Genomic DNA, 26,534 nt, shown 5'->3' with positions numbered 1-26,534 from the left:
TTAACTCTTCTTTAAATGTTTGGTAGAATTCCCCTGGAAATCCATCTGGCCCTGGACTCTTGTTTTTGGGAGATTTTTTATTACTAATTTGATTTCTTTACTGGTTATGCATCTATTTCTTCCTGTTTCAGTTTTGGTAGTTTATGTGTTTCTAAGAATTTGTCCATTTCTTCCAGATTGTCCATTTTACTGGCGTATAATTGCCCATAATATTTTATTATTGTTTGTATTTCTTCAGTGTTGGTTGTGATCTCTCCTCTTTCATTCTTGATTTCATTTATTTAGGTCAGTTCCTTTTTCTTTTTGATCAAACTGGCTAGGGGTTTATCAATTTTGTTAATTCTTTCAAAGAACCAGGGGTGCCTGGGTGGCTCAGTCGGTTGAGCATCCGACTTCAGCTCAGGTCATGATCTCACAGTCTAAGTTTGAGCCCCACATCAGGCCCTGTGCTGACAGGTCATAGCCTGGAGCCTGCTTTGGATTCTGTGTCTCCCTCTCTCTCTGCCCCTCCCCGCTCATGCTCTCTCTCTGTCAAAAATGAATAAACATTTAAAAAAATTAAAAAAAAAAAGAACCAGCTCCTGGTTTCACTGATGTGTTCTGCTAGGTTTTTTAGGTTTGGATAGCATTGATTTCTGCTCTAGTCTTTATTATTTCCTATCTTCTGCTAGTTTGGGGTTTTATTTGCTTTTCTTTTTCCAGCTGTTTAAGGCATAAGGTTAGGTTGTATATCTGAGAACTTCTTTCTTCTTTAGGAAGGCCTGGATTGCTATATACTTCCCTCTTATGACTGCCTTTGCTGCATCCCCGAGGTTTTGGGCTGTGGTGTTATCATTTCATTGGCTTCCATGTACTTTTTAATTTCCTCTTTAATTTCTTGGTTAGCCCATTCATAACATCCTTGTTCCAGTGCCAGTGAATGTGGTTGTTTCCTGGGGTTTGCTGGGACCTTTCCTGTGAGGTGGCCGCACAGCCTCTACCAAATGTCCTCCCAGCAAGGGAACCAACTCTCCCCGTGTGGCCCAAGGACTGCCTGGACCTCACTTTGCTCCTGGGAATTTGCCCTTCCCACCAGAGCACTGCCAGGTATCTAGCTGAGGAGTTTCAGACTCTGTGCTCCCTCTGTTTATAGATTCATAATGGAATTTAAACCCTCTCATTTCTCCTTTCTCCCTTTTTTGTTCAGTCCCTGCGGCTGTTTCCACTTTTCCACTTTTTGTCCAGCTGCTTTTGTGTGTGTGTGTGTGTGTGTGTGTGTGTGTGTGTGTGTGTGTATGTGTGTGTGTTGTTTTTAATTTTTTGATTTTATTTTTTTTACTTTATTAATTATTTTTCTTCCTTCAAAATGATGAAATGAAAGAATTCACTCCAAAAGAAAGAGCGGGAAGAAACGACAGCCAGGAACTTAATCAACACAGATATAAGCAAGCTCTCTTTTCCTGTACTCTCACCCCATCTCCGTCCTCTCTCTGCAAGCAAAAACAGCTCCCTGCCCTCTGTGGCTTCTCTCTCCCCCAGTTCATCTCTCCGTGCTATGTACCTACTGAGTTCTGTGGTTCAGGTTGTGCAGATTGTTGCATTAATACTCAAATCAGTTTTCTAGGTTTTCAGGATGGTTTAATGTTGATCTGGCTATATTTCATGGATGCGAGACACACAAAAAAACTTCCATGCTGTTCTGTCATTTTGGCTTCTCCCTCTCTATTTACCTAATTTAAATAAGTAAATGCCCCAGTGTGGAAAGCTACTATTGTAATATATTATACACATATATATATATATATATATATATATATATATATTTGATATATAGTTATTATACCTATCAAACTGGACCACTTTGTCTTTTGTCTCACTGGTTGTATTGTTCACTATGCTAGATACATATCATCTTCTAACATGTTACTGTCTTCCCTTTATCCTTCTTACTGGTGTATTTTAAAACTACAAAAAAAATGTTTTGTCTGGAAGGATAATGTCTACTTAATACTTTGTATTAAGTGATAAAAATGATGTGGCTCCAACTTCATAAACCATACAAACTTTTTTCTTCTTTAAAAATATTTTTTAATGTTTACTTTTGAGAGAGAGAGAGAGAGACACACACACAACATCCAAAGCAGGCTTCAGACTCTGAACTGTCAGCACAGAGCTTGACGCAGGGCTTGAACCCACGAACCATTTCACCATTAAGTGCTATTTAAAATTACTGGAATTATTAATTTTGCAATGTTGAATGAAAAAGTGTTTTGCATTAAGAGTGTCCAAATTCAGAAAAATGCTTCTGAACTAAGTATGGAACAGATTAATAGAAATACTTGAACTCTGTGTTATTTCTAGTTAATATTCATTTCTGCTTCCTTAATAATGTATATTTTTAATATTAAATATTTAAAAAATCTATTTCTCTCATTTTTTATGTTTCCTTTATGTACAGATTATATCATATATGATTAGATCATTGCTGTAGTACCTGACACTTTAATGATAATTATACCATTACATTGATGATAATTTTCTTCTAATTATTAAATCGTCAAGAACACTGATAATTATTAGCTTTTATGGAACATATATCTTTAATGGGAAAGATATTTGATTGGTTTTTGACTCAATTACGAAATTAGTTTCAAATTATTACTGAGATATCAAAAGAAAAACCAGCAGTAAACCTGTGCTTTTGTCTTTACAGAAATGATTCATACCTCTTAGAAAGTGAACAGGGCACCTCATTTGTCCCACAGATTTCATGCACATGTTATCCATACCACTCTACCTTAATTTCCATCACTGAGTTGGGTAGTTTCTCTGATGTACCTACAGCAGATGCTTGTCTTGCTTACTATAGAATTGCCTTTCAAATCAATATACTCACTACATCAATTTTCATGGAATTTTTTTTTAATGCTGTCAAAAAAGGGAAGAAAAAATGAGCTAACTAATATATGGAGTTTAAGTGAAAACTCCATATATAACCAAAATCATTGAGAATGTTAACAATGTGGGGCCACAATGCATGAGGAAATTACTGCCAAAATCCAGCTAACCAGGAGTGCTATTAATGAGTATGCTGGAGAATTAACACATATGTCAGGAATAAAACCCAGTGTTGATAACACAGTGGCTCTCATCCCTTTCTGCTTTTTGGCTGCTCTCAAGCCATAGCAAACCAATTGACCCTAATAACCCAAAACAAAATACTCAGTGGCATTCAAATTATTGTAACCTAAATGCAAATACATGGAGCATGAATTTATGCTTGTTTGATTGTTGTTTGATTGTAACGTTCAAAAGAAATTTGCTATGTACCTCTAGCAAACATTAGAATCCTTTTGAAATCCATGTGGGTTACTTCAGTCTTTATGTTACTTTTCCTGTCATATTTATTCTTTCTCATATGTTCAACCAACATGTATTAAGCATCTGTGAGGTGCCAGACCTCTTCAAGAAGCTGGGATGTGTATTGTAGAACAAGTTCTTGAGTTTCAGAGAGCTCCTTTTCTGGTAGATGTAACTATGTAGACTTCTTAACTCTATTTGCAAGTAGAAAAACTAAGTGGCCATAATTAGCTACCATAGCTCTGTCTAATAGAAAACTAATGAGACCGTGTGTGTGTATGTGTGTGTGTGTGTGTTTTAAGTTTTCTAGAAGCCACATTAAAAAAGGCTAAAGGAAGCAGGTGAAATTAATGTTAATATGTTTTAACTCTGTGTGCACATTATTATGATTATAGTATGTAAGTAATAAAATTATTAGTTATTTTACATTTCTTGAAAATTCAATATGTATTTCGTACTTATAGTACATTTCATTTGAGGCCAGCCACATTGCAATGCTCTGTAACCACATGGGGCTAGTGGCTCCTGTATTGAACAGTGAAGATCAAGAGAACAACTAACGTTGATTTTAGTGTTTTTCATTATTATAAATTTAGAATCTCTAAAGAGCCCAAATTCTGTTTTTTTTTAACAAGAGTCCTGTTCTTTGAAAGTATTTTTAATATTTTAAATTACTGTCCCATGGTAATTTTGTTTGTTTTTCCAATCCTAGAAAACCAGTTTTACTTTAAGTATTTTGAATATTGTTATAGGACTACACTCTTAGCAAAATGATATTCAAAGTTTTTCAATTTCAATCGACCAACAATAGTGTCCTGACATAGATTATTTATAAGTAGTACAGTAAATACATAATATAGTTATATATTTTTTAATGAGTGAGCTAGTTGCTTAGTTGTATATTTAGTTTTACATACTTACTTTATTACTAATACATTATGTTTATATTAAGATATTTAACAAAACCAATAGTTCTGTGTGAGCATAATATATATTTATTTTTATTGAATTAGATACAAACACTGTTCACATAGTTTTTAAACTGTGGTAAAAGTAATTTTGGGGAAGTATTGACATTCTATAAAAACTGAAATAGTTATAAATTGACATAGATCAACATAGCCGAGAGTAATAACTGGATTATAGGCTTAATAGCAAGAAATAACCTAAAGGTTATATGATTTTCATATTCCCATAGAGTTACCAGTGTGTGTGCTTAGCTGGTTGGGAAGCAAGTTTTTGTGAACAAGAATCCAATGACTGCAAAATGAATCCTTGTAAGAATAATTCCACCTGTACTGACCTTTACAATAGCTATCGGTGAGTAATGTGTTTATAATTTTCTTCATGAAATCACTTGGAATGTTCGTGTCTTTGGGATAATTCCAGAGATTATTTTCACTTTGCATCCATTAATTAAAAAAATGATCTCAAGATGAACAGCCATTTTCTGACAAGATAGCGTCAACATTCATTTGAAATTTGTGTCAAAAGTCGTAAATAATATTAAACTTGGAAATGCAGTGTCCAAATCTGACACATGTTACAAATGCCTTCACTTCTTCAAAACATGCCTTTGTCATCTCAATGTTGTTTTGGATCCCTCCGTGCAAAATGGGTGCCACAAATGACTTGTTAATGGGTCTATTGAATTAAAACTTTCAGTTTATTACCCAGAGATTATCATGAATTTGGATTAATTTAGTCAAATTATTGATGAATTTTACATTAATTACTCCACATATCCCATAATCCAATTGTATTAGTTTTAGATGAGAAATGTGAAGAAGCTCTAAGTAGAAATTCTGAGTAGTTATTACTATTATTTGAAACATTTAGTAACCAGATCAATATTGGTAAAAAATAGCTTTTATCCTTTAACTTGTTAAGGTGTAGAGTGTAGAGAACTATACACTAGGTCTCTCAAGCAAAACCAGGTTTAGTGTAACTAGAATGATTTTCTTCTTGTCACAGAATCAGATTAATTGAATATAAATATATTTAGGTGATCATTTTCTCAGGGAAAAATCAAAATGATTTCAGAGTGTCCTCTAAAATAACTTGTACTGGGGCGCCTGGGTGGCTCAGTTGGTTAAGCGTCCGACTTCGGCTCAGGTCATGTTCTCACGGTCCGTGGGTTCGAGCCCCGCGTCGGGCTCTGTGCTGCCAGCTCAGAGCCTGGAGCCTGTTTCAGATTCTGTGTCTCCCTCTTTCTCTGACCCTCCCCTGTTCATGCTCTGTCTCTGTCTCAAAAATAAATAAATGTTAAAAAAAATTTTAAATAACTTGTACACTATTCCTCATTTTTGGTGACTGAAATGGGACATAAGATCCAGAGTGATCAACAATAGGCAGTTTATTTCCTTTAAAGGCAATTCTGGGGCGCCTGGGTGGCGCAGTCGGTTAAGCGTCCGACTTCAGCCAGGTCACGATCTCGCCGTCTGTGAGTTCGAGCCCCGTGTCAGGCTCTGGGCTGATGGCTCAGAGCCTGGAGCCTGTTTCTGATTCTGTGTCTCCCTATCTCTCTGCCCCTCCCCCGTTCATGCTCTGTCTCTCTCTGTCCCAAAAATAAATAAACGTTGAAAAAAAAATTTAAAAAAAAAGGCAATTCTGAAATAATCTGGCAATAGTTTGATTTATATTTCAGTGACAGTAAGAGAAAAAATTAACAATTTTATTAATGTAGAAAAACTCACAATGGTATCAGTTGACACTAGTTTAAAATATGTAAAAATGTAAAAAACCAGAGCTACTTTTTGTGACATTATCAATTTTTAAAATTGACATATCATCATAAATTAATATTAACTGGCTTTCCATCTATATAGTAGGAGAAACAATCAACTTTTGTTGAACTAGGAAAGAAAAACTTCCCATAGTTTCTATGCTTATTTTACTTGTCTTAAATGATTCTTTTTATTATAACCTACAAGTTATGATATACTATATATACATATATATATATAAACACATATATATGTAAACACATATATGTATCTAAATTCTGATATATACTTTTTAGCATTCAGCTTTTTATGTAATTCCTAACGATAATTTGTTTACGCATTTGTGTATGTGTGTACTTACTGTCAATCACCTCCAGACAAACACCAGCAGAAACATACCTGTGGTTGAAAAAGTTGGGTTTATAACTCATTGCCATAAGGGAGAACACACACCATTTAAATCCATGTGGTATCTCAGTAAAAGGATGCTGGAAGGACTTACAGGTTTGAGTTTGTGAAATATAACTTTGAAGAAGGTTTACAAAAGTGGGCCTTTGGCCTGGATAAGGAGACTGTCAGGAAGTGGGAAGAATTACCTACATTCATAATAAATCATACCTAGAAGAAATGAAGACTGGACAGAGTGAAAGCTAAAATTTATAGAGACAGCAACCATTTATATCAACCATGATAGGAGAATGCTTGGCCATTCCTGTGGTTTAGATGGTGTTCAAGTTTTTGTCACCATTTAGATATGATTGTGGGGTAGGCTTGTCTTTGTAATGATTAATCAGGGTAGTGGAGTAACTATGTCTCATTTTGATGTTCTTTGAAATTGTCTGTTGAAATGTTCACCAGGAGAACACCAACATCTACCTGTAAACCTGCTTATAGTGCCTGACCAGCTCCTGAGTACCCTGGATGTTAGTTTTTGCTTTCTCATTCCCAAAATACATTATCATATAGACATGCAGAAAAAAATGTATATGTATGTGTGTATTTATATGAAATCTGTGACTTATGTTTGTCCACCTATTTGTCCAAAATACCAGAGTGAGAATAAATATTAATTATCCAACACGATAATACTTTTATTTAGATAATTGCTATTTGCTATTTAAGATAGATATCTTGAAGATCTAAAACAAAACAAGCAACAAAGTTTATGAGGCTTAATTAAAATACATTTTAATATTCATGAGACACAATCAGTCTTTCTAGATAACTTTGACACCACTAATTGTGAACTCTTAATGACTTAAATTTATAAATGTATCAGAAGACATTGCCACTTAACACAAACTCATACAGTCATTTTATTATTCCTCAGATTTTGATAGATTATCCATTTGGGGTTTGGTTTTCTCTTCGTTTTCTAGGTTTTTTTTTATTTTTTTAAAAAATTTTTCTTTCAACGTTTATTTATTTTTGGGACAGAGAGAGACAGAACATGAACGGGGGAGGGGCAGAGAGAGAGGGAGACACAGAATCGGAAACAGGCTCCAGGCTCTGAGCCATCAGCCCAGAGCCCGACGCGGGGCTCGAACTCCCGGACCGCGAGATCGTGACCTGGCTGAAGTCGGACGCTTAACCAACTGCGCCACCCAGGCGCCCCTCTTCGTTTTCTAGTTTTAAGGTGAATGGTTCCATCATTGAATTGAGGTCTCTGTTCTTTTTTAATACAGGGTTTATAGCTGTAAATTTCACTCTAAGCATTGGTATCATTATATCTCATATTTTTTGACGTTTTGTGTCTCTCAAAATAATTTCCTAATTTCCCATGTGATTTATTCTTTGGCTCACTGGTTTTGTTAAACTTTCACTTATTTGTGAATTCCCTAGATTTCTCTTGATCTTGATTTCTACTTTTATTGTGGTAAGAAAACTTAATTTTGTGTGAGTTAAATCTTTTAAAATTTACTGAAGCATATATTATAACCTAACATATATTCTATAAGTACTTGAAAAAAGTGTGTATTCCACTTTAACTGGAATGTTCTATAGGAGTCTTTTAGGCCTAGCTGTTTTATATCTTAATCAAGTCTTCTATATCCTATATCTTCTGCAACTTTGTTCTATTATAAAGTTTGCAATTGTTATTGTTTACCTGTTATTGGCTAATTTAATATTGTTTATCCATTTAATCTGCCATATTTTGCTTCATTTACCTAAGTTAGATCTTAAGGCTCTAGGATCTAATTGTTAGATCTTACTGATGGATTTAAATATTTATAAAATGTCCTTCTTTGTCTTGAGTAACATTTTTTTGTCTTAAAGTGTATTTTGCCTGATATTAGTATAGCTGCCTCAGCCCTTTGTTTATTATTGATGGCATAGTGTATATTTTCTGACTTTTTAGTTTTAACCTATTTGTGACTTTGAATATAAAGCTTGTCTTTTTTTTTTAATTTTTTTTTTCAACGTTTATTTATTTTTGGGACAGAGAGAGACAGAGCATGAACGGGGGAGGGGCAGAGAGAGAGGGAGACACAGAATCGGAAACAGGCTCCAGGCTCTGAGCCATCAGCCCAGAGCCTGACGCGGGGCTCGAACTCCCGGACCGCGAGATCGTGACTGGCTGAAGTCGGACGCTCAACCGACTGCACCACCCAGGCGCCCCTAAAGCTTGTCTTTTATAGATAGGATATAATTTGACTGTTTTTAAAAATCCATTCTGTCAATCTCTACCCTTATTGGAATGTCTCCTTAGGTTACATTTAACATTACTAATGAAATAAAGTTTATATGTGTAGTTTCTTTTTTTTTAATATGTTATATTTTTGTTGTTGGTGCTGTTCCTCTTTCTCCATTATTGGCTACTCTTGCATTACTTCTTTTTCTGGTATTACACTTTAATTTCTTTTTATTTTTTACTTTGCATTTGTACATAGTTTCTTAGTAGTTGTCCTATAGATCACAATTAACTTCTTCACTTAAAACAGTCTCTATAGTGTTAATACTGACTTAATTTCAATAGTATACAAAAACTTTGCTCTACTATAGCGTTATTCCTTCCCACATCCTTCAGGCTTTTATTGATTATAAGCCCATCAACACAATGTTATAGTATGTTTTATGTACTGTTTTTTAAATCAGATAGGAAACAAAAAGAGGATAAGCAAAAATACATTTATACTGTTTTTATACTTGCCTATATAGTTACCATCACCAGTGCTGTGTATTTTTGTGTGTGAATTGAAATTACTGTCTAGTATCTTTTCATCTTAGCCTAAAGGATTCTCTCTACTATTTCTTAAAGAGAAGATCTGCTATTGATGAATTTTCTGTTCTGTTTTATCTGGGAATGTCTTAATTTCTCCTTTAATTTAAAGGAGAAATTACCTTAAAGGATACCTTTAGAATTAAGGCAATTAAGAAATTACCTTAAACACCTTAAAGGATAGCTTTAAGAGGTATAGAATTATTGGTTTACAGTCTTTTTCTTTCAGCACTTGAAGTACATCTGGACTGCATGGTTTCTGATAAGTCAACTGTTAATCTTATTGAGGATCCCTTGTGCATAATGAATCATTTTCTCTTGATGCTGCCAAAATTCTCTGTTTGTCTTTTGAGGGTTGACTATCATGTGATTAGCATTATATGTCTTTAAGTTTATTTTCCCTGGAGCTCATTGATCTTCATGGGAGTGTGGATTAATAATTTTCATCAAATTTAGAAAGTTTGGGCCTTTATATCTTAAAATATTTTATATGTCTTTTTTCTCTCTCTCTCTTCTGGTTCTAAAACTCTCACATGTGTATGTTAATGTTCTTAAGGTGTCCCACTGGTATCTGAGGCTCTTCATTTTTCCTCCTGATCTCCAGGATCAATAATCTTAATTGATTAACTTCAAATGCACTGCTTCCTTTACCAACTTAAATATGGTGATGTGGCCCTCTCATAATTTTTTTTAATTTCATTTTTTATACTTTTAACTCCAGAATTTCTATTGTGTTCTTGTTTATAATTGATATCTTTTTATATTCTCAGTTAGACAAAACATCAATCTCATACATTCCTTAATCATTTAGATATGGCTTCAATTTTTCTTTGATCGCAGTTATTTTGGCTAATTTAATATCTGTGTTAAGTAAATCCAATATTGAGGCTTCTTCAGGGATAGTTTCTACTGGTTGCTTTATTCCTATAAATGGGTCATACTTTTCTTTCTCTGTATGACTCATCATTTTTTTATGAACACTTAACCTTTTAATTGGCAAATCTGTAAATCACATCCTGCTTCTTCAGAGTTGTTACAGCATTTTTTATTGTATTTATTTTTTGTTTTTGCTATTGTTTCGTGATTTTTCCAAAAGAGTTAAATTTATAAATTATTTTGTCACGTGTGGCTATTCAAGTCTCAGCTTAGCTAATATAGCAGTCAATGAATGAGTTAGCAGAGACTTTTTTTATATTTCCTCAAACTAGTAAGTCTTCTAGCTTTACTGAGGGACTCTGTGTGTATATGTTGAGGTATGCAGTCAACACTCAGCCAGGCATTTTCCAGTTCTGTCTTACTCTCCAGTATCTGCTTTCACGGAGGCTCAAGGTCAGTCAGAGATAAGAGATTAAGGTCTTTTCATGTGTTTCTTAGTCCTGTCCACACTTTCATTTCCCAAGAATAGATCTACCTTTTTCAAAGACCTCCATGAACATCTCATTCACGACTTTTTACCTTTAAGTATATTGGTCAGCCTCTTAGCCTTAACTGGAATCATCATTACAAGCAGCTGCAATGTTAGGCAATTACCACTGACTGTTATTAATAAATTCCCTTTATAAGGACTTTTTGAAAAGAGTAAGTTTTGAGTCAGATCAAATAAATTCTATTCCTGAAAATGGAACTTTTCCATTACCAGACCAATGAAACAGTGACATTCCTGGGAAGGATCTTTTGGGTGAGCTCTAAACCTGTAATGCCCTTCAGTGGCTGTTAGGCTGCTGATTTCACAGATGCCATAATTGCAGTGCTGTTGGTTTTCAGGTCTATTGAAGAGCTCGGGAAAGGGGGATGGGAATACTGGACGTAACCACACAAAGCTGACTAGGTTTATGAGAGTCAACCATTTTTCTTGTAGAAACACTCAGATTTTTGCAAGTCTTTTAGTTCATTTATAGAGTTCTGAGAGAGTTGATTTGATGTTATTGCCAGTGTTTTTGTTTCTTTTATGGAAGAGTAGATATTCAGAAGTCTTTCATCTATGATTACTCAAGTAATTATACCAAATTACATTTTATATTATTTATATGGGACAAAGAGAAGACAGAAACAGAGACAGAGACAGAGAAAGCATGGGTTCTAGAGTTGCACTATCTAGATATAGGATATCAAGTCCTATCCTTAAAGATTAGTGTGAGTAGGGTTAAGGAATTTCATTTATATCCCTAAGTTTTTTTTTAATCTAGAAATTGTGAATAATAACAGTTATAATTCACAGAGTTATGATGTTAATTAAATACAATTCTGTATACAAAGTATTTAGCTCATTTATTGATGTATATTAAACTCTAAATATCATTAGCTTTTATTATTCCCAACATTGATCTTGTTTTCAAACTATATGTATGAATAAAACTAGAGCAGTATTTTATAAATGATAAATCTGTGGGATCATAGTGATATCAACTCGTTTCATTTTATATATTCATGTCTAGAGCAAATGAAGAACATTAAAAAGAGATTACATTATTCTTTGTAACTAAGGAAGAATTTAGTTAGAGTTTAGTGCTCTTTGAAGCTTTCTCACAAATTTCCACTGAACAAAAATTTCAGGGCTCTCAGTAAAAGATACAATGAATATCTTACTTCATTTTATGAAGAATCAGTCCAGAGAAAACTTAACAGAAATTGCAAGGAAGATGCTTAAATTTCATGCTTTTGAAGGAATTCACATTGTGTACCATAATGAGTGCTTAACATAGCAAATATTTTTAATAGGTCAAATGAAAATTTCATTTCATTGACTATATGCTTATATCCCTTGAGAACAAAAATGTTATGAAGATGAGTATTTGCCAGAATATCGAATCCCTTAGGTGATTTGTGTGTTCTGAGTTACTGAACTACCTACGTGTGCTCATCTCTAAACAACTGGAGTTAACATAGTTTAGTGTTTACACAGTTTCAAGACATTAAAAAGCAAAATGGGCTAGGGATGTAATTTGAATGCTGACTGCAACCTGCCTTCTGCTATTCCTGGCATGGTTTAGAATTTAACTGCCTTCTTTATTTCTGATTTTTCTTCCCCCAAAGCAGAGTCAACAGCTTTAGCTACAGATGGGGCTCTGTATGGCAGTTATTGGACCCAGATGCCACACTCTGGAACATGTTTTGCCAACAGCATCTGGCTCCTTTGCTGTCTGTGTAATTGGCATCCGTGTTGATGCTTTGGCCTGTTTTTCTTATGGACACTACAAAGTAGACTTTGAGACGACATGAAGGTTTGTTCCCAGTTGACCATATGATTTTTTTTTCTTTTTCTCAGTTTATAATTTGTGCAAATGCATCCTAGATGCCTTAAATTATACAACACTATGTATTAGAACTTTTCATGCTTCTTATAAGGATATGTTTAAAAATTTTTGAATGGATATGACTAATTTTTTTTTGAAATTTAATGAGTAGAAATAAAAATCTATGTTGATCAATATGTTTTTAACATATTGAGTGAAAATACACAAGTCTGTATATTACTAAAGATCTGGGTTTTTTTTTCCTTCTTAAAAATTTTGTTTTTGTTTTGTTTACTTTGTGCAAGGAGCCCAAACTGCTAATATAAAAGTAAAATAATTACTAATATAAAAGTAAAACTGTAACAGAATTTTAATCCAGGCAATGGCAATACAATATCTGCCTTTAGCAGATGGAAGATTTTTCCGTAATGAAAAAAAAAAAAAGAATTTGGGGGCACCTGGCTGGCTCAGTCATTTAAGTGTCAGACTCTTGATTTCAGCTCAGGTCATAATCATACAGTCATCAGATCTAGCCTGTGTCAGGCTCCACGCTGGTCATGGAACCCGCTTGGGATTCTCTCTCTCTCTCTCTCTCTCTCTGTCTCTGTCTCTCTCCCTCCCTCCCCCCACTCTGCCTCTCCCTCTCCCTCTCCTTCTCCCTGTCTCTCTCTCTTTCCGCTGCTTATGCCCTCTTTCTCTCAAAAAATCAAATCAAAACAAAACAAAAACTAGATTTTTGAACAAAATATATGTTGGTATGTAAATTTTCACCTTCTTTTTGGATAGCTATGCCATATTTTATTTTGTGGATATAACACAGTGGCAGTTTTTAATATTTTCCAGTATAAACTATTATTTTGGGAAATTAATTACATGTGCCTCTTTGCACACATATGTTTCTATATTTGGACATTAAATTCCTAGAATTGAAAATGCTGGATCAAAGTGTGTCAATCTTTAAGATTTAGACAGATTTTATCAAATTAATTTTATAAGCAGATTTAGTATTACATTCACATGAGCAATTAATGAAACTCTATGTACCATACACTTCTAGTTTGTATAAAATCTCTCAGTGAGGTTTTATATATGCCTGCTTTAAATATAAGAAAACCAAGACTTGGATAATTTCAGTAGCATAAGCAAAATCACTGTTAGAAAAGTGCAAACCTAAATAGACCAAGGTCTGTGTGACTCCAAATTCATGATTTCAGATGATTGCCAACTGGTCTTGCCTTTAATATAAAATCATACATATATTGTCACTGCCTACTCCTCAGTTTCCAAGGGAGAGCAGCCATCACTGTAGTTCCAATGAATTTATGAATGATTAAATAGTTCTCTTTCAGTGGAAAAGTTAGAAACTGACATAGTTCCAATTTCATCAAAAAAGAGTAACTCAAGGAGTAAGTAAGTGACAGATGAATACATCTTATGAGCAATTATAACTTTACAAATAGGCTTTAAAATTCACTGATTAAGTAAAATTGCTTTCTGATAACAATAGTACAAAGGAAGGGAAGGGAAATCACTGTATTTTGTAGTTAAGGCTCTTAGGTTATATGTGGCATGGTATTATGTTATTTGAAGATAGTGATAAAGTGAAATCACATTCAAAAACCATTTTTGAATGAATAAATGAACTCTTTTATTCATTGAAGCTAGCTTGAAAGGTAAGAGGAAAGAGTTTTATTTGGCACCATGTTATTTTTCAGAATAAATCAAGTTCCTGGTTGTTTCCTACTTTCAAGAAGTCCCCCATATACACTTTGTATTATTAGTTTGTTAGGCTGGTAGTTAGTGTTCCTTACCTTCTGTTGTATCACCACAGTCTCTGCCTTCATCTTCTCATGGCATTCTTCCTATGTGCATGTCTCTGTGTTCATTTCTTCTTTTTGCTAAGACATCAGCCATACTGAATTAAGGCCCACTCTAATGACCTCACTTTAATTCGATTTCCAAAACAGGTCACTTTCTGAGGTACCGAGGGTTAGCACTTTAAGATCTTAGGAAGACCCAAGGCAAATTATTACACCCTAATGTATTCTGACTAAAGATATTAAAACATTTTATATAACCATAACCGCCCAGAATTTTAAAATTTAGCATAGATATACATATAGTCTCTTGAATTTATTTGCAAAGCTGTGTAGGAACATATTTAAAGATTATTTTTATTATATAAAACAATAGCTAGGGAAAGTATTTGCATTAGGTTATCTCATTATTTCATATAAACCTTAATAAAAGTCTATATTAAAAATGATATCATAGGGCACCTGGGTGGCTCAGTCGGCTTAGCCGGTTAAGTGGTTAAGCATCTTACTCTTGATTTCAGTTCACATCATGATCTTGTAGTTAGTGAGTTCAAGCCCCACATCGGACTCTGCACTGACAGCATGGAGTCTGCTTGGGATTCTCTCTCTTTCTCTGCCCCTACCCTACTCTCCCTCTCAAAATAAATAAACATAAAATAAAATAAAATAAAATAAAATAAAATAAAATAAAATAAAATAAAATAAAATAAAATAAAATAAAATAAAATAAAATAAAATAAAATAAAAATTGTCTTAGAATGGGTTTGTTTGCTTGTCTTTAACATTTGTTTTAAAAAAAAATGTTGACGGGGTGCCTGGGTGGCTCAGTTGGTTGGGCATCCGACTTCCGCTCAGGTCATGATCTTGCAGTCTGTGAGTTCAAGCCCTGTATCAGTCTCTGCACTAACAGCTCAGAGCCTGGAGCCTGTTTCAGATTATGTCTCCCTCTCTCTCTCTGTCACTCTCCTGTTCATACTCTGCCTCTCTCTCAAAAATAAAACAAAAATTAAAAAAAATAAAAAAATAAATTTAAATGCTGAATTGTTTTATACAAAACCAGAGAAATCATAAAATTGAGGAAAAATGTAAAATAAAAGCAAAGCAACCCCAAAACACCCAGAAATGGTTCATTAGAAATTAATTGAGAACTACCAGTCATTGTTTGCTTCAGATGTGATGTTGCCTGTAAGAGTAATGACTATGATGGGCACAAAATGTTAAATTAAGGATTAAGGGTTTTGCTAATAAATTATTTTTTGTTGAACCATGGAAAAAAGATAGTTAACAATTGTACCAAAAGGGAAAGAATGTAAATGTTAGTCTTCTTTATGCAAAATCTGTATTTTCTTTTTTTTTCCTTGAATAGGTCATTAATTAGAATTTCAAGTCGTGTTCTTAAAAATAATAATAGAGTATAATCAAGTACACTAGTCCCCTGCATTTTTCTCATTTTTCTAAATAGCCTATATTCTCCTACTGTTTCTTTTTTCACCATGGAGTAGACAGGGCAATCTTTTAAGAGAAACACCCTCTACATAAGTTACTCAATTGTTTTTAAGTTTTTTTATTTTTTAATTAGAGCATAATTTACATGTAATATGATATAATGATCATACGTATACAATTAAAAGAGTTTTTGCATTGTAATTACCCATGTAAAATACCACCAAAATCAAGACACAGAGCATATCCATCAATGCAGAAAATTTTCTGTCTCTTCATAGCTCATTTCTACCCTCCTTCCTCCTACTATTTATTGAACTTTCAAAAATTGTGCTTTTATAATCATCTCTGAGTAAACTATTCCAAATACCACTAATACATTTCTTTTAAGCACAAAAAATAAACATATATTTATATGTTGTTTTTTAACAAAGGGTTTTTATAAATATTACTCATTTTCTTTTTACTATAACTATGTCCATATGATATATTATTATTATTCCTTTTTCATTCATGAGAAAACCAAAAGTTATATAACTCAACTGATTTTTCAATGAGATGTTATTAACAGCAGCAGTATAGAATTTAAGACCTCTCCAGAACTCAACACTTTCCATTATTTCTGATTGCCACCTGCCATTCTTTTCCCTCTCAGTGGTAAAATAACTGTTCAATTTTAGGTTTTTCCTATACTGAGGAGTCTCGATATAAATTTAATGATGAAAACTTGCATATCTATATTTATTATACAAAATTGTTTCATTCTCTATGAATTGATCATGCAGATCAATTGACAATTTTTTTCTAGTATATTGGAAACATGTATTAGTTTTCTTCATGGTTATTTCTTTTCTTTTTAGAGGGTCATTTTCTTCAAATTAGCATAAATGTCAAAGTGGCTTTGATTAGAAGTAATTCTGAACTCTCTAAAACACTATTGTTTTAGTGACACTATATTGTCATTCAAAATATAGTAAAAAGACATCTTTAAGACAATATGCACATTTACTGAATATACCTTATAATATTAAATATGCAGACATTTTACTCTGAACATAAGATCTTTAGCAGGTTACCTAAGGTACATATGAAAACACACCTTCATATTCCTAGATGCTTATGAGAACATTCAAATATTTAATATTATTATATTAATTATATAATTAATAATTAATAAGTTAATTAATTAAAATTAATAAGTAATTAAAATTTGCTGATATTTCAAATGCATGCCAGGATTCAGTAGTTTCCAAAGTAAGGAGACAGCTGATATGTAGCAAAGGCCTATCAAAAGTTAGAAATCCATTCCATGATTTTTCTCCTAGGTCTTTGTCTAGAGCCCATTAAGTGAGCTAGTCAAAAAAAATTTTTTTTCACAAAGTTGCCATGTTACTTTATGCTTTCAAATTGCATACAGAATCAGTTTAAAAAATGTTCATTTGAACATTTCTTTATCTCCAGCAAAGCAATAATTGAAGATAAGGCACATTATGTTTCCCAATGTCCCACATTAAGAGTAAAGCATACCTTTTTTCTTTGACTTCTATATGAAAAAATATCTCTCTTCAGAGGAAAACATATGCTTTATTTTATCAGAATTTATAATTGCCTAAATATTCTACCTATTTAGTCTTGATTTTTATTTTATTTTATTTTTTGTTTTATTTTTAATTTATTTTTATAAGCCTGTTTTTATTATTATTTTTTACAATATATGAAATTTATTGTAAATTGCTTTCCATAGAACACCTGTGCTCATCCCAAAAGGTGCCCTCCTCAATGCCCATCACCCACCCTCCTCTCCCTCCCATCCCCCATCAACCCTCAGTTTGTTCTCAGTTTTTAAGAGTCTCTTATGCTTTGGCTCTCTCCCACTCTAACCTCTTTTTTTTTTTTTCCTTCCCCTCCCTATGGGCTTCTGTTATGTTTCTCAGAATCCACATAAGAGTGAAAACATATGGTATCTGTCTTTCTCTGTATGGCTTATTTCACTTAGCATCACACTCTCCAGTTCCATCCACGTTGCTACAAAGGGCCATATTTCATTCTTTCTCATTGCCACGTGGTACTCCATTATGTATATAAACCACAATGTCTTTATCCATTCATCAGTTGATGGACATTTAGGCTCTTTCCATAATTTGGCTATTGTTGAGAGTGCTGCTATAAACATTGGGGTACAAGTGCACCTATGCATAAGTACTCCTGTATCCCTTGGGTAAATTCCTAGCAGTGCTGCTGCTGGGTCATACGGTAGATCTATTTTAAATTTTTTGAGGAACATCCACACTGTTTTCCAGAGTGGCTGCACCAATTTGCATTCCCACCAACAGTGCAAGAGGGTTCCCATTTCTCCACATCCTCGCCAGCATCTATAGTCTCCTGATTTGTTCATGTTGGCCACTCTGACTGGTGTGAGATGATATCTGAGCGGGGTTTCGATTTGTATTTCCCTGATGAGGAGCGACGTTGAGCATCTTTTCATGTGCCTGTTGGCCATCCGGATGTCTTCTTTACAAAAATGTCTGTTCATGTTTTCTACCCATTTCTTCACTAGATTACTTGTTTTTTGGTAAGAGTTTGGTGAGCTCTTTATAGATTTTGGATACTAGCCCTTTGTCTGATATGTCATTTGCAAACATCTTTTCCCATTCCGTTGGTTGCCTTTTAGTTTTGTTGGTTGTTTCCTTTGCTGTGCAGAAGCTTTTTATCTTCATGAGGTCCCATAGTTCATTTTTGCTTTTAATTCCCTTGCCTTTGGGGATGTGTCAAGTAAGAGATTGCTATGGCTGAGGTCAAAGAGGTCTTTTCCTGCTTTCTTCTCTAGGGTTTTGATGGTTTCCTGTCTCACATTCAGGTCCTTTATCCATTTTGAGTTTATTTTTGTGAATGGTGTGAGAAAGTGGTCTAGTTTCAACCTTCTGCATGTTGCTGTCCAGTTCTCCCAGCACCATTTGTTAAAGAGACTGTCTTTTTTCCATTGGATGTTCTTTCCTGCTTTGTCAAAGATGAGTTGGCCATACGTTTGTGGGTCTAGTTCTGGGGTTTCTATTCTATTCCATTGGTCTATGTGTCTGTTTTTGTGCCAATACCATGCTGTCTTGATGATGACAGCTTTGTAGTAGAGGCTAAAGTCTGGGATTGTGATGCCTCCTACTTTGGTCTTCTTCTTCAAAATTACTTTGGCTATTGGGGGCTTTTTGTGGTTCCATATGAATTTTAGGATTGCTTGTTCTAGCTTTGAGAAGAATGCTGGTGCAATTTTGATAGGGATTGCATTGAATGTGTGGATAGCTTTGGGTAGTATTGACATTTTGACAATATTTATTCTTCCAATCCATGAGCACGGAATGTTTTTCCATTTCTTTATGTCTTCTTCACTTTCCTTCATAAGCTTTCTATAGTTTTCAGCATACAGATCTTTTACATCTTTTATCCCTAGGTATTTTATGCTTCTTGGTGCAATTGTGAATGGGATCAGTTTCTTTATTTGTCTTTCTGTTGCTTCATTATTAGTATATAAGAATGCAACTGATTTCTGTACATTGATTTTGTATCCTGCAACTTTGCTAAATTCATGTATCAGTTCTAGCATACTTCTGGTGGAGTCTATATAATTTTCCATGTATAATATCATGTCATCTGCAAAAAGCGAAAGCTTGACTTCATCTTTGCCAATTTTGATGCCTTTGATTTCCTTTGGTTGTCTGATTGCTGATGCTAGAACTTCCAACACTATGTCAAACAACAGCAGTGAGAGTGGACATCCCTGTCGTGTTCCTGATCTCAGGGAGAAAGCTCTAAGTTTTTCCCCATTGAGGATGATGTTAGGTGTGGGCTTTTCATAAATGGCTTTTGTGATGTTTAAGTATGTCCTTCTATCCTGACTTTCTCAAGGGTTTTTATTAAGAAAGGGTGCTGAATTCTGTCAAAGGCCTTTTCTGCATCGATTGACGGGACATATGGTTCTTATCTTTTCTTTTATTAATGTGATGTATCACGTTGATTGATTTGCGAATGTTGAACCAGCCCTGCATCCCAGGAATGAATCCCACTTGATCATGGTGAATAATTCTTTTTATATGCTGTTGAATTCTATTTGCTAGTATCTTATTGAGAATTTTTGCATCCATATTCATCAGTGATATTGGCCTGTAGTTCTCTTTTTTTTACTGGGTCTCTGTCTCGTTTAGGGATCAAAGTAATACTGGCTTCATAGAATGGGTCTGGAAGTTTTCCCTCCCTTCCTATTTTTTGGAATACCTTGAGAAGCATAGGTATTATCTCTGCTTTAAATGTCTGGTACAACTCCCCTGGGAAGCCATCTGGTCCTGGAGTCTTATTTGTTGGGAGATTTTTGATAACTGATTCAATTTCCTCTCTGGTTATGGGTCTGTTAAAGCTTTTTATTTCCTCCTGATTGAGTTTTGGATGTGTGTGGGTGTTAGGAATTTGTCCATTTCTTTCAGGTTGTCCACTTTGTTTGCATATAATTTTTCATTGTATTCCCTGATAATTGCTTGTATGTCTGAGGGATTGGTTGTAATAATTCTATTTTCATTCATGATTTTATCTATTTGGGTTATCTCCCTTTTCTTTTTGAGAAGCCTGGCTAGAGGTTTGTCAATTTTGTTTATTTCTTCAAAAAACCAACTCTTGGTTTCATTGATCTGCTCTACAGCTATTTTAGATTCTATATTGTTTATTTCTGCTCTGATCTTTATTATTTCTCTCCTTCTGCTGGGCTTAGGCTGTCTTTGCTGTTCTGCTTCTATTTCCTTTAGGTGTGCTGTTAGATTTTGTATTTGGGATTTTTCTTGTTTCTTCAGATAGGCCTGGATTGCAATGTATTTTCCTCTCAGGACTGCCTTTGCTGCATCCCAAAGCGTTTGGATTGTTGTATCTTCATTTTCATTTGTTTTCATATAATTTTTAAATTTCTTCTCTAAATGCCTGGTTGACCCACTCATTCTTCAGTAGGGTGTTCTTCAACCATGTTTGGAGGTTTTCCAGACTTTTTTCTGTGGTTGATTTCAAGCTTCATAGCATTGTGGTCTGAGAGTATGCATGGTATGATCTCAATTCTTGTATATATATGAAGGGCTGTTTTGTGACCCAGTAAGTGATGTATCTTGGAGAATGTTCCATGTGCACTTGAGAAGACAGTATATTCTGTTGCTTTGGGATGCAGAGTTCTAAATATATCTGTCAGGTCCATCTGATCCAATGTATCATTCAGGGCCCATGTGTCTTTACTGACCATGTGTCTAGATAATCTATCCATTTCTGTAAGTGGAGTGTTAAAGTCCCCTGCAATTACCACATTCTTATCAATAAGGTTGCTTATGTTTGTGAGTAATTGTTTTATATATTTGGGGGCTCCCGTATTCGGCGCATAGACATTTATAATTGTTAGCTCTTCCTGATGGATAGACCCTGTGATTATTATATAATGCCCACCTTCATCTCTTGTTACAGCCTTTAATTTAAAGTCTAGTTTGTCTGATACAAGTATGGCTACTCCAGCTTTCTTTTGGCTTCCAGTAGCATGATAAATAGTTCCCCATCCCCTCACTCTCAATCTGAAGGTGTCCTCAGGTCTAAAATGAGTGTCTTGTAGACAGCAAATAGATGGGTCTTGTTTTTTTATCCATTCTGATACCCTATGTCTTTTGTTTGGTGCATTTAGTCCATTTACATTCAGTGTTATTATAGAAAGATATGGGTTTAGAGTCATTGTGATGTATGTAGGTTTCATGCTTGTAGGGATGAATCTGGTACTTTGTCTCACAGGATCCCCCTTAGGATCTCTTCTAGGGCTGGTTTAGTGGTGACGAATTCCTTCAGTTTTTTTTTGTTTGGGAAGACCTTTATCTCTCCTTCTATTCTAAATGACAGATTGCTGGATAAAGGATTATTGGCTGCAAATTTTTTCTGTTCATCACATTGAAGATTTCCTGCCATTCCTTTCTGGCCTGCCTGCCAAGTTTCAGTAGAGAGATTGGTCACGAGTCTTATCGGTCTCCCTTTATATGTTAGAGCACGTTTATCCCTAGCTGCTCTCCCCGAATTTTCTCTTTATCCTTGTATTTTGCCAGTTTCACTATGATATGTCGTGCAGAAGATTGATTCAAGTTACGTCTGAAGGGAGTTCTCTGTGCCTCTTGGATTTCAATGCCTTTTTCCTTCCCCAGATCAGGGAAGTTCTCAGCTATTATTTCTTCAAGTACACCTTCAGCACTTTTCCCTCTCTCTTCCTCCTCTGGAATACCAATTATGTGTAGATTATGTCTCTTTAGTGCATCACTTAGTTCTCTAATTTTCCCCTCATACTCCTGAATTTTTTTCTCTTTTTCTCAGCTTCCTCTTTTTCCATAATTTTATCTTCTAATTCCCCTATTCTTTCCTCTGCCTCTTCAATCCAAGCCACGGTTGTTTCCATTTTATTTTGCAGCTCATTTATAGCATTTTTTAGCTCCTCCTGGCTGTTCCTTAGTCCCTTGATCTCTGTAGCAATAGATTCTCTGCTGTCCTCTATACTGTTTTCAATCCCAGCGATTAATTTTATGACAATTATTCTAAATTCACTTTCTGTTATATTGTTTAAATCATGTTTGATCAGTTCGTTAGCTGTCGTTATGTCCTAGAGATTCTTTTGAGGGGAATTCTTCTGGTTCATCATTTTGGATAGAATTGCAGGGCACTTCCCCTGTGCTGTGGTGCATAACTTGAGTTGGTGGGCGGGGCCACAGTCAGACTGGTGTGTGCCTTCTCTTCCCCTCTCCTAAAAGCGGGATTCACTTTGGACCGGCATGGCCTGTCTGGGCTATTTGCACACTGCCAGGCTTGTGGTGGTGGGGATCTGGCGTATTAGCTGGGGTGGATGGGCAAGGTGCATGGGGGCAGGACGGGGCAGGCTCAGCTCGCTTTTCCTTCCGTGATCCGCTTCGGGAAGGGCCCTGTGGCACCGGGAGGGAGTCAGACCCGCCACCGCCGGAGGGATGGATCCGCAGAAGCACAGCGTTGGGTGTTTGTGCGGTACAAGCAATTTCCCTGACAGGAACTGGTTCCCTTTGGGATTTTGGCTGGTGGATGGTTGAGGGAGATGGTGCTGGCCAGCACCTTTGCTCCCTGCCAAGCTGAGCTCTGTCATTCGGGGCTCAACAACTCTTCCTCCCTTGTCCTCCAGCCCTCCTGCTCTCCGAGCAGAGCTGTTAACTTATAACCTTCCAGATGTTAAGTCCCGCTTGCTGTCAGAATACACTCCATCCGGCCCCTCCGCTTTTGCAAGCCAGACTCGGGGCCTCTGCTTGGCCTGCGGGCTGCCCCTCCGCCCTGGGTTCCTCTCGCCAGTCCCTATAGTGAGCACCACCTCTCTGCCCTTCCTACCCTCTTCTTTGGGTTGGTTGCGCTTGGCTCCATAGAATCTGTTCTGCTATTTCTTCTGGTGGTTTACTGGGTTATTTAGGCAGGTGTAGGTGGAATCTAAGTGATGAGCAGGACGCGGTGAGCCCAGCGTTCTCCTATGCCCCCATCTTCGCCCTCCCCTCTATAAGCCTATTTTTTAAAGAAAAGCATGTATAGATATCACTGTGGTGTATATTAAATTTGACTTTGATCTTCCTGGCAGCCTCTCTCCTGCTCTTCCGCCTGGAAGCAGATGGGGATATTATTCTTCCAGCCCAACATGGTGTCTGCTCCCTGCGCTGGCTCTCAGACTCGCTCTTCCTCTCTCACTGGCCCCCCCTCTGGGGCTCGGGGCGCCTCCTTGCTCGCCCTCTCAGGCTGGCCGCTGTGCGCTGGGGGCTGCTCAGCAGGGCTGGGGTGCCCAGGCGTGTCCCAGGCACGTTGAGGCAGAGCCGGGCGCCCCACACTCGCCTCAAACTCGCTGGCGGCTCCAGGTGGCAGCGGCCAGGCAGGCAGGCAGGCCGGGCTGCCGGGGCTGCGGAAGCAGCCACGGCCTGCGGCGTGGACCTGAGGCCGGGCCTGGCCAGGGGCGGGACGCTTGCAGGCCGAGAGCTGGGGACTGTGGAGCCCCGAGGGGTGGGCGCCGGTGGGAGGAGTGGGCTCCTGCCGCCGCCTGGTCTTGGTTTTAAAGTAATCACAATGTGTAGCAATTCTTTACAAATATTGATCTTTAGAGTCTGTCTCTTTTTTGAAGAATTTTAAACATTAAGTTTGCACTTCAGTTTTTCCTGAAAGACCCTGTATTTATGGGTTAAAGCCACTTGAAATATTTTGAGCATGTGAATAAAAGTCCTATGAAATGTGATTTGGGGGGTTTACCTCACATAAAATATACTAGGATTGTAAACATTTCTCTGTATTCCTTTACAATACACTGGAGGTTAGGACTTAAATGGTATTGTGGCAGGTTGTTAATCCTTGATTTATAAAATGATTAAGAATACAGCTATTGTTTTGCCCTGAACCAAAAACGTAGAATAAAAATTGAACATAAATGGCTCTCAAAATACTTTTCAATTAAACATAATTAAGGGAGAAAAACATCTGTGTATGTATACACACATATATAACCCGTGTGTGTGTGTGTGTGTGTGTGTGTGTGTGTGTAAATTATCTAATTTCTAGCACCAAACCTTGCACCAGTGTTCCTTCAGTGTTTCAAACACACTGAAGGTTGTTTTTTTGTTTTGTTTCGTATTTGGTTGTTTTACTATTCTTTCTGCCTGATATACTACATCTTTTTCTACCTCTCATCCCTTCTCCCAAAGCCTTTAAGACTTAAATATCACCTTAATATGGTCTATAATAAACTTCTCTTATTTCCAGTCCAGTATCCCATATTCTTTTCTTACTAGAATTACCACACTTTGTAATTTTGATGTTTTTTTAAATCTATTTCTTTACTTTATGTCCCTGTCCTTTACTAGACTTATGCTAAAGTGCTTTATTTCATTAAAAAACTACACTACACCAAGCATCCTGCATGCTTCAAGAACCTGATGAAGGCTGTAAATAAATAAATTAATGACTATACATTCAATTAATGTTATAATGAATAAATGTGCACATACCTAGGCATTAAACAAATTCTGGTTTGAAATGTATTTTTTTGATAACTACTAAATATTCTTGTCCTGATTACCACATTCTTGCTTATGGTTTAAGCACTATTGGACCTTTAACTTATTATTATTTTTAGTCAGTATGTCTGTCCTCTAGCACCAACTTTTAAGGATAGACACATATTGCTATTCATTTCATTTAAATTATGTACTTGATACAAGTTTTTTTTTCTTTCTTTCTTTTTGTTTGAGTTTATTTATTTATTGGGGGGGAGGCTCTGAAAGAGAGGGAGGGAGAGAGAATACCAAGCAGGCTCCACACTATCAGTGCAGACACTGACACAGGGCTCGAACTCACAAACTTTGAGATCATGACCTAAGCCAACATCAAGAGTCAGACGTTCAACTAGGCACCCCATGAATTGTACTATATGCTTTTTTTTAAGTTTATTTATTTATTTTGAGAGAGAAAGAGAGAACATCAGCAGGGGAGGGGCAGAAAGAGAGGGAGAGAGAGTATCCCAGATGTGACTTGATCCTACAAACTGTGAGATCATGACCTGAGTTGAGATCACGATCAAGAGTCCAGATGCATAACCAACTGATCCCCAGCAAGATATATTTTTTTAAAGAAACAGATCTCTTGAAAAGGATAATTTCCTTGTCTAGCCTTCCTTAATTATTGAAATCAAGGTGAAATTGCTTTCTTCAGAATCTGGGTTTCTATTTTTTCTGAGAATTTCACATTCTTTTGGATACATTACATCTTCTGTGTGGGCTTCACACTTTCTTATTTTAATGTATCCTTAGTGAATTGATTATTTCTTCTCTGTTCTCATTCAATTTCAGATTTTGTCTTCTCAATGACCATATATTGATCTGGCTCAAACTCTAGCCAGGCCATTTTTTTCTGAATACATCTGTATACAGACTTAATTTTTTTAGAGCAGTTTTAGGAGTACAGAAAAATGGTGCAGAAAATACAGCATTCCCATATAACTTCCTGCCCCCTTCATACGCACAGTGTCTCCTATTAGGCAAATTTTAATGGTATCTCCTATTTTTAACATCTTATATTACTTTTATTGTTTATTAAAACTGATAAATCGATATTAACATGTTATTGCTAGCTATAGTTCATGGTTTGCATTAGGCTACATTTTTTTTTGTGTTGTACAGTTTTATAGGTTTTGATAAACGCATTCAACATTATACTTGCATACATACAGAATGGTTTCACTGCCCTAAAAATCTCTGTGCTCCACCTATTCATCTTCCCCTCCCCTAATTCTCTGGCAACACTGATATTTTTACTGTATTTTTGAGTTCTCCCTTCCCAGAATGTCATATGGATAGAATCATAGTATGTAGTTTTTTGAGACTTATTTCTTTCACTTAGCAGTATGCATTTAAATTTCCTCTATACCTTTTTATATCTTGATACTCATTTCGTTTTTATAGCTGAATACTACTCCATTGTATAGATAATACTATTAGTGTTTTGTTTCTTTTTTATCTGTTTACCTCCTGAAGGACACCTTGGTTGATTCCAATTTGGGGAAATTATTAATAGGCTACTATAAATGTCCATATGCAGGTTTTATGTGTATATGTGTATACATGGATTTTCAACTTATTTAGATAAATGTCTAGATCTAGGAGTATGCTGAATTTTATGGTAAGCCTAGGTATGTTTACCTATGTAAGAAACTGTGAGGCTGTCTTCC

The 26,534-nt window shown here is 35.7% G+C and overlaps 1 protein-coding gene across 3 annotated transcripts in view; it reads left to right on the top strand.

The window, feature by feature from the left end:
- LOC101082908 (protein eyes shut homolog) overlaps nt 1-26,534 on the top strand; it is a 906,892-nt gene that overhangs the window by 745,894 nt on the left and 134,464 nt on the right. For all 3 annotated transcript variants that reach the window (XM_045057713.1, XM_045057712.1, XM_045057714.1), the window contains exon 16: nt 4,538-4,659. In XM_045057713.1, the coding sequence (XP_044913648.1) occupies nt 4,538-4,659 (122 nt within the window). The remainder of the gene's footprint in view (nt 1-4,537; nt 4,660-26,534) is intronic.

Source organism: Felis catus, chromosome B2, assembly GCF_018350175.1.
Source record: "Felis catus isolate Fca126 chromosome B2, F.catus_Fca126_mat1.0, whole genome shotgun sequence".
NCBI classification, from domain to species: domain Eukaryota; kingdom Metazoa; phylum Chordata; class Mammalia; order Carnivora; family Felidae; genus Felis; species Felis catus.
This window is presented reverse-complemented; position numbering and strand designations above follow the sequence as displayed.